This window comes from Eschrichtius robustus, unplaced genomic scaffold (genome assembly GCF_028021215.1).
Source record: "Eschrichtius robustus isolate mEscRob2 unplaced genomic scaffold, mEscRob2.pri scaffold_281, whole genome shotgun sequence".
In the NCBI taxonomy this organism is placed as follows: Eukaryota; Metazoa; Chordata; class Mammalia; order Artiodactyla; family Eschrichtiidae; genus Eschrichtius; species Eschrichtius robustus.
Genome location: NW_027175262.1, coordinates 74857 through 83462, shown reverse-complemented (window position 1 = coordinate 83462; position 8606 = coordinate 74857). Strand labels below are relative to the sequence as shown.

Sequence of the window (8606 nt, the reverse complement as noted above, 5' to 3'; positions counted from 1 at the left end):
TGAGGTGGTAGTGTGGAGAGGGGCAGAAGAGGCCTCCGGGTGGGTCCTCCATGCACATCTGGCTCTTGCAAGAGGTGGGCTACTGCCAGGGCATGAACCAGGTCATGGCCATCCTGCTGATGTTCCTGAGGAGGACGCCTTCTGGGCGCTGGTCCAGCTGATGACAAGAAACACGCCATGCGTGGTAGGTGACCGCCGGGGACAGCTGGGAGTGCCTCAGGGCCAGGGGTCTCCCTGCAGAGCTCCCCTGGCTGTGGGCTGGCGGGGACCTGGGCCCAGTCCATCTCCCCATCAGCGAAGGGCACTGGCTCCCCGTGCTGCCCTCTGGGTCCTAGAGCCACGGCCCTCAGTCCCGGCCTCGTCCGGGCAGCTCTCCCTTCCCTGCTGGTCCTTCTGCCTCACACCTGCCACCCCCCAGCGCCCTCCGAGCCCACGGCCAGACGAAGCCCCGGCGGCAGCAACACCCCCTCCCGTGCCCCCAGCCTGGCTGCCAAGCCTAGGAGAGGGCCAGGTACACCCCCGCCACCCACCCCGTGGGCCACACTCCCTGCCCCTCTGTACCGGGTCCCCCACCCCCCGCTGTGGCCAGGGCAAGTGCCAGGGCCGGATGCCTGCCCACCCCTCAGCCCAGGGCGCCAGCCGAGCTGGGCCTCCGGGAGCAGGGCCTCTGCCCCGGCGGCCCCAGCCTCACAGGCTGTCCTGCCTGGGAAGAGCGTGTCCAGCCAGGGCTCAGGAGGGCCCCGCACGCTGGGGTCACCACCGGGGGCACCTGCAGTACTCAACCCTCGCTGGACACGGCTCTGACTTGTGGGGGTCTGGGGGGCTCCTCGGGCTTCTTCATCCCGGGGGTTCCCAGAACGGCTGAGACTCCAGGCCCACGAAGAGCACATTCTAGGCAGAGCCTCCCCCAGCTGCAGCGACACCTGGTGAGTAGATGCGTCGCCCCCCGCCCCCCACAGAGGCCCTGTCCCACAGCCACCGGGGGGGCTTGGCCTCCTGCAGGCTTCACTCTCCTTCTCCTGGGGCGGATCAGCGGCGAGCTCGGGCCACCTGGGTCCTGGGGGCGGCTGCACGGCGTCCCGAAATAGGGAGGTTTCCGGCCCAGCACGCAGGCCCTGAGCCCCTGTGCCCTCCATCGGGACGAGGAGCAGATGTCCCTGGGGACTGACACCGTCCGGTGGTTCCTGCAGGGCTTCATCCACCAGGTAAGGCTGCCCAGGAGGCTGAGCCCCACCCCCCAGACATGCCATGCCCCTCCCGAGGGGCGTCCGGGGGGCAGCCCAGAGCCCTCCTGGTGGGCGCAGGGCATCTCGAAGTCCCAGCCGTTTCTGCTTTGGCTCCCTTCAGAAGGCTGGGTCAGCCCGGGGGTAGGCAAGCCAGCGTTCTGCTCCTCTGAGGTGTTCCCACCGAGCGTGGGACAGGCTCTGTTGCCCCCAGATTAGGGGTCGTGCTGGCCAGGCCCTCAGGACCTTGAGTCCAGGAGCCACGACCCCACCGGGACGAGCCCAGCCAGGTGAGGAGCTGCAGGAGCTTGTCTGATGCTGCCCAGGCGGACTGCAGAGGCCGGAGGCTGGTGGCGGGTTCTTACCCTGTGCTGGGACCACCACCGTGCCCTGCTCAAGCTGCCCCTCCTGGGCCTGCTGTCCCCACAGACCCCCTTTTCGCTCACCCTGAAGCTCTGGGATGCCTACATCCTGGAGAGCGAGCACATGCTGACGGCCATGGTGTACACCGTCCGCAAGGCTCCCGAGCGTGGAGTGCAGGCCGCAGAGGAGGCAGGCCGGCCAGCACGGGGGCCCAGAGGTCGCCCTCCAGAGCGCGCCCTTGGCAGTGGCCCTGCCCACGGCTCTCCCGGGCACGGCAGACCCCCAGGTGTGGTGCCCAGCAGAATACAGCCGCCGCCCACGGGAGGTGCCCCAGGGTGGGGGGCTGAGTCTTCCCGGTGGGGCCCCCGCTGGCCTGATGGCATCCGCACCCCCAGAGCACCTCCTGAAGCTGCCCCGGAAGGCCTACAGGAGTTCCTGCAGGACATGCTGTCCCGGGCCCGGGCCCTGGAGGACCATGCGGTGCTCAGGCAGCTGCAGGCCTCGATGGCTGAGCTACGCGGCGTGAAGCGGGACCTGCTTCCCCCAGGTGCCCTCGGCAGCAGTCTCCTCCGGAGTCACCCTCCGGGGCAGTGAGCGGTGGGGCGAGCCCCAGGCCTTCCTCCTCAGCCCCATCCATCTGCTCTTCTGCTCTAACACTCGGCCGACCAGGCCAGGGCTGGGCGTCAGGACAGCCAGGGGTCAGCAGCCTGGAGAGCTGTTCTCAGCGTTGGGCCGGAGCAGCCACGCAGGGTCCCACGGGCCCATCCTGCGCAAGCCGGACGGCCTGGTCGAGAAGCTGATCTGGTCTGTTCATTTCCAGCAAAACCTGAAGAGTTCCCCACGAGGCCCCTGGGCCTGGAGCGACCTGCCCCAGCCCCCAGGCCTCTCCTTACCCCTCCCAGCATCAAGACGCTCCCCGGAGAAGACGGGCTGGCCCTCCCTGGCCCACCTGCCCAGCACTAGCAGCCCGGCCCCTCGCCCGGCCCGGCCAACCTGAAGGCCAAGGAGCAGCAGCACGAGGGGGCCCCGGCCGCAGGCCTCCCGCTGGGGGCCCCGGAGGCTCCGAGTCTGGCCTGCCTGTCCCCAGCCCAGAACAGTCCTCAGGATCGGCTGCGGCCAGTGATGGAATTCCCTCCCAAGCCTCTCAGTGAACCATGAGGCCACAGGCAAGTGGCCCCCAGACATCGGCTTTGAGCCGGAATGCTGGGTCCTCTCCCCTTCAACACCTGCCTGGGCCACGCCCAGGGCCACACGACAGGCATGGCCCTGCAACCCCACTGAGGTCCCAGCCACTGGCTCTGCCCAGCCCGCTGAAGACGGCACCGCCAGGGCCACGACACCCCTCCTGCCCTGTGGCAACTGCAGCCGGCACCCCTCCTGGGGCAGTGACCAGCACGGCCACGATGGAGCCAGGGCAGTGCCCCAAGAGCAAGCCCCGCACGTCCCCACAACCCCCAACCTCTGCGTCCACAAGGAAGCTGGACGCTCAGGGGCCTCCAGGGGACAAGGTGACTGTGAGCACAGTGACCCCGAGGCCCTGGGAAGACAGCAACACGCCCTGCTGCTTCACGCTGGCCTTCCCTGAGGACGGGACCCCCTCACACGGCACAAGGCCCTGACCCAGAAGCGCCTGGCCTGGCCTGAATTTGGGCCCCGGGAAGGCAGCGGTGCTGTGAGCACCCCGACAGTTGGGAATGATGACTAAAGGGGCCGCCCTGGCCAGTGCAGAGTCCTGCCCGAGGCCAGGCGAGCCCTCTCGGGGCTGCACGTGGCCACCTGGGGCCTGGATGGGCCCCACAGGCCGCTTTGGTGACCTGAGGTGGCCCTGGGAGCAACAGGCCACCTCCAACGAGGGGATGGCAGGGGCCAGCGGGCCACCCTCACACACACAGGGGGCAGGGCCAGCCAGACGCCAGACCCCACGCAGCCACCTGGTCCCCACGGGGCAGAGCAGAGGGCGCCGCGGGACCCGGCAGGCTGTGTCCCGCCCTCCACCAAAGTCAGTTCCTGCCTTCCAGGGTCCCCAGAACTCAGGAGATACGACCCCACCCGGAGTCCGAAGAAGCTCCCCGGCCCGCAGCCATTCCCTATGAAGGCCTCCCTACCAGGGAAGGGACAGTCTTTGGTCTCAGTTTCCCCCCTTGCCGGTTAAAGGTGAATAAAGTTTCGTGTGCTAAGTGGTAGACGGGCCGGTTCTCGCAGCACCCAGAGGTCTCCGGAGGACGCACCCGGGGCCCCCAGAGGCAGAGAAGCTGCCGGATGCGCGAAGCTGAGGTTCCCGCATGCCTCCTGGGGGGGGGTCACTCGCACCGCAGCCTCCCGGCCTCAGCCAAATGCCAGGGTCAAGACATGAAATAATTTACTGCGACTCAGCCTGTGCCCAGTGGGCCAGGACAGGGCTGGAGAAGAGTGACAACTGGGGGCCGCCGGCGTCAGTTCATGACAGTCTGTGCAAAGCGTCCCGGGAGGCCCGCGGTCACTCTGTCCACCGACCTGGGCGGGCCAGGCTCTGGCGGCACTTCCTTCCTTCCCTGCATCCTTAGCCCGCGTCTCATCCGGCACCTCCACACCCCACACCCACGCCGCTGTCAGGAGAGCAGGCACCTGCAGCTCAGGCAGCCCGGGCCACCCTCGTCAGGCGGGCTCAGCTTGCGCGCCTTGTGCTGCCGGATCTCGCGCACCAGCGTGTAGAAGGCATCCTCCACGCCCTGGGAAGAGGAGGCCAGCTCAGGGCGGGGACCACTGCCTCGGCCTCGAGCAGAACCCCAGCCCCTTCTCCACCCCACCCCGCAAACGGGGAGCTGGACCCTGCTCCCCTCTGGCCCCAGGGCCACCTCGTTGAGAGGCCTGTCCTCAGCAGCTCCCCCACGGCCCGCTGAGGGCTGGGGCCGACCAGGACCCGTGGGGCAATCTGGGGGCACAGGGGTGGGGGCCCCAGGGTCACCGCTCCGGTCTGGCTCAGGGCAGCTCTCTCCAGGGACCTCCACCTCCCCCGGGAGCTGTGTCGGCCCAGACCCGGGCCCTGGCCTCCCTCGCTGCCCTGCCATCCGGGGAGACTTACAGCGAGAGGGGCTGCTGGGTCACGGGGGTCCCGGAGGGTCCCAGAGGGTCCCGGAGCTGGAGCCAGAGCCAGAGCGGCTGCCCTGCGTCAAGGGAGAGGGGGCAGTGAGTGCGGCTCCCGGGCGGGGCGGGGCGGGGCCCTGGCTGGCTGCGGGGGCAGGGGGCCCGCTCACCTGGCGCGTCTTGGCCGAGGTCTCGATGTAGGGGATGCCGTAGCTGCGGGCGAGGTCCTGGGCCTGCCGAGACTCCACGGTGCGCGCGGCCAGGTCACACTTGTTCCCCACCAGCACCATGGGCACATCGTCCGAGTCCTTCACCCGTTTGATCTGCTCCCTGCAAGAGGGAAGGTGTGAGCCGGTGGGCAGGCTGCCCGTGGCCCCTGAGGGAGGACAGGAGGCCCCTGAGGGCTGGCGGGCAGCTCACCTGTACTGGTGGATGTCCTCGAAGGACTTGGCGTTGTTGATGGCAAACACACAAAGGAAGCCCTCCCCGGTGCGCATGTACTGGTCCCGCATGGCGCTGTACTCCTCCTGGCCCGCCGTGTCCAGGATGTCCAGCAGGCAAGTCTCCCCATCAATGACCACTTGCTTCCGGTAGGAGTCCTGGGGAGGACACTGCTTAGAGACAGCCGGCTCTCCAGGGATGGGACCCTCCCTCGCTCCTCTCGTGCCCCCCAGGACCTGTGACGAAGAGACCCCTCCAGCAGAGCGGGTAGAAGACAAGCCCGTGTCAGAAGCCAGGCTGTGTACAGGGGCCAGGCCAGCTCACCTCTATGGTGGGGTCGTACTCATCCACAAAGTGGTTCTGGATGAGCTGGATGGTCAGGGCGCTCTTCCCCACGCCTCCGGCGCCCACCACCACGAGCTTATACTCCGTCATTGCTCCTCAAAGGACCACAGCACAAGGCACTGCAGTGGTCGCCTGTCCCACCTGCCGAGGAAGCGGCACTCAGCACGGCCAGACCACGCAAGGCAGGCCCGCTGAGCTCCCTGGGCCAGCCTGCCCAGGCCCGGCCTGCCCTCTGGGCCCAGACATCCAGGTAACAGGGGCGGCAGCCAGAATGGTGGCCCAGCCACTCACCTGTGGCACCTCCAGCCCAGAGGTGGGAGGGGGGTCCTGCCTCCAGCTGCATTTAATGACTGTGTGAGAGAAGCAGGGAGCCGGCCCCCCAGAGGCAGCGCTGACAGCTGAGAGCGTCTCCCAAGCATGCACCCGAATTAGAAGCTGCTGGGTAGGCAAGAAGCCTGAACTGGAAGCGCCGTGGGCTGAGGTTACCAGCGCCCCCATGAGAACAGGCCTTGCCACAGTGGCGGGCACAGCAGCGTGCCCGGACAGGCTGGTGGCAGCCGACAACCGGCTCCAGGCACCCCCACCCCCGGGCATGCTGGTGCATTTGACAAGTATTCACTGAGCACCTACTGCATGCCAGGTACTGCTCCAGGCACAGGATGACGAGCAGACAGCAAGTACCCCTGCCTTGGCGGGTTCGGGCTATGCTCCAAACAAAAAATCCACATAATGGAAAAATAAAGGGAAACCCACGGGGCCCCACTACCAGAAGAACTTCGGAGAGCATAAGGAAGGTGAGGAGGCGGGCAGGGGGCCAGGGATCCAGGAAGCAGAAGCTGATCACAGGAAAAGACCCAAAGGAGGTGCGGAAATAAGGAGACAGGTGAGAAAGGAAAACGGCCTGGGGCCAAGGCCTCTAGCTGGGGTGCCCCCAATTTGTGATGCTTAAAGAAGGGATGCCCTTGTGGGGACAGTGGGCAGTGACTTCCTAAACCTCAGATTCGTCTGGTGTATGTGATGGCCGCCCGGTGCCCGAGCTCTTCGCAGGAATCCTTGCGTCTCTGGCGGGTGGGAGACCCCGCCTAGCGCTATGGTCACGGGCGGGCCTCCGCTCGGGGACACCCAGCGCACTTGTGGGGCCCCGGAAGACAGGGCCCGGGACACGGAGCCGAAGGGGCTGGCCTGGGTGAGGCAGAGCGGACCAGCCGCCGCCCGCAACCCCCGCCGCAGCGCCCCGCCCGCCGCCGCCCGCGGCTCACCTGCGCCCCCGCGCGCCCGCGCGCCCTGCGAGGACAGCAGGCCCCCCGCCCGGCCCGGCCCTCGCCGCCCCCGCCGCACTCACCGCTCACTGGCACGACTGCCCCCGGGGCCGGGGCGGGGGCGGCGGCGGGGGTCGGGGCACTTGGCTCGCCCGGCGCATGGGCTCCGTCCGCGGCGGGTGCGGTTCGAGCTGCGGGCGGCGGACACCCGACCGGGCCGCGCACGCCCCGCCCCGCGCCCGTCCGTCAGCCCGGCACAGCCTGCCATTGGCCGCGCGCGCCGGGCCCCGCCCTGCCCCACCCCGGTTGGCCGAGAGGCCCGCCCGTCAGAGGCCTCGGCCGGGCGGGGCTTCCGGGAGCTGCGCGGAGGGCGGTTCCCGCCCGGCTGGGCCTCGTGGGCTGCGGCCTGCGGGGTTGGCTCCGCTGGGGATGGGGTCTGCGGGAGACAACTTATCCGGAGACTGCCCGGACTCTCCCGGGAACAGGCGGGACTCGCGGGGAGATAGAGACCCCGCGGCGAAGCGGGTCCGCGGCCGGGTGTGGACTGGGGCGGGGTCGCCGATGTCCGATTCGAGCCCCTGCGCCGCTCTTGGAGCCCAGCTCCGGGCCCCTGGGCACCTTCACGGCGCGCACAGCTGCGCCCACGCCCCCCTAGGCCGTCCCTGCGCCGTGCTGCGCAGCACACCGTAGGGGTTCCGGAGCGGAGGGGACAGCCCGAGGGCTGAGCCTCAGGGAGGGTGGAGCCCGCGGGGTCAGCACCGCAGACTCCCCCGGACCCGAGGCCGGGGAAAAGCGGAGGGGCTGCCGGGACGAGGGTCAGGTGCTGGTGGCTTCGGAAGGGGCTCCTCCCGGCTCCCAGGACGCCTGGCAGGTTCGGCGGGGTCCTTGGGCGCGGCTCAGCCATGCGCCCAGGGCCAGGCGGCGCAGGGCGCCTCGGCTGGGCGGGGACGTCTGAGCCCGCGGAGCAGCGAGTCCGGCTCAATCTTTTTACCCAGTGCGGGGGGGTCTTGTTTTTCACTTACGTAGTGCGCAGCCCCGCCCCGGGCTCCGCAGAGGGCCCTTGTCCCGCGCTCCCTGATCTCCGGCTTCCCCCAACTTCGGCAGGCCCTGCAGACTACCCGCCCACCCAGCTTCCCCAGAGCCCGGAGCCCAGCCCTGCAGAACCTCACCCTGAGGCCCAAACGGTACCCAGGAAATCCAACCCAAAAGTTGCCATAAGGGGTTGAATTGAAGACTCCCCCACCCCAAGCATAAATACGCACATTGTATCTCCTTTAGAGACTCTCAGAAGTACATGATTTAACATTTTAAAAAAATTTCAAAGTAACGCATAAACACATTCTCCTTGTTTATAAGAAAGAATGGTGCATTACACGTAAGGCCAAACCTCCCCCTCTGCTCAGCCGGCACCTCCTTCCATTCCTACCCCTTCCGCGCCGTTCGGCCCCCTCCCGTGCCGGCTCCGTGCTGTTGCCCAGGAGCTCACCCCACTGCAAGCCTTGACCTCGGCAGGCCCCTGGGGGGCCGCCCCCGCCCCAGGCACGGCGCCGACCCCACGTGCCGTGGCTGTGTCCGGTTGGCCGTCCCGCGCACTGCGCCGCGGCCACGACGGAGCCCGGCTCGCGCCTGACGCGCGTAGACGCGAAGTAAAGGCGGATAAGTGAAAACGGGTGACGGCGCCTCTCGCCGGCGCGGACACTCTGGACTCCCCTCCAGGAGTCCAGGTCTGCATTTCCCTCGTCTTCAGAGGGTCCTTTCCCAAGGCGCTTCCTTTAAATCCCGCAGGGCCTTGGCCTCAGGGACGACCCGACACGGGCGCCTACCACCTGAGAAAGGTGGGCGCGAGTCTCCACCCCAGACCACCTTTGCGGAAGCCGACACCTGGCCTGCCTGCGCCCCGCCGTCTCGACCG

General features: G+C 68.4%; 1 protein-coding gene across 3 annotated transcripts; it reads right to left on the bottom strand.

Moving 5' to 3' along the window:
• Window positions 1-3928: 3928 nt before the first annotated feature.
• On the bottom strand, window positions 3929-6919 carry HRAS (HRas proto-oncogene, GTPase). Of its 3 annotated transcripts, XM_068534336.1 has the most exons (6): window positions 6778-6919; window positions 5415-5576; window positions 5070-5248; window positions 4820-4979; window positions 4648-4729; window positions 3929-4294 (listed from the first exon to the last, which is right to left on the bottom strand). In XM_068534336.1, exons 2-5 carry the CDS (start codon window positions 5523-5525, stop codon window positions 4667-4669), a joined length of 513 nt encoding a protein of 170 aa, XP_068390437.1. In that variant the 5' UTR covers window positions 5526-5576; window positions 6778-6919; the 3' UTR covers window positions 3929-4294; window positions 4648-4666. The 3 variants fall into 3 exon arrangements, with proteins under 3 accessions (XP_068390437.1, XP_068390435.1, XP_068390436.1); XM_068534334.1 differs by lacking the exon at window positions 4648-4729; XM_068534335.1 differs by lacking the exons at window positions 4648-4729; window positions 6778-6919 and adding an exon at window positions 6066-6086.
• Between the last annotated feature and the right edge of the window lie 1687 nt (window positions 6920-8606).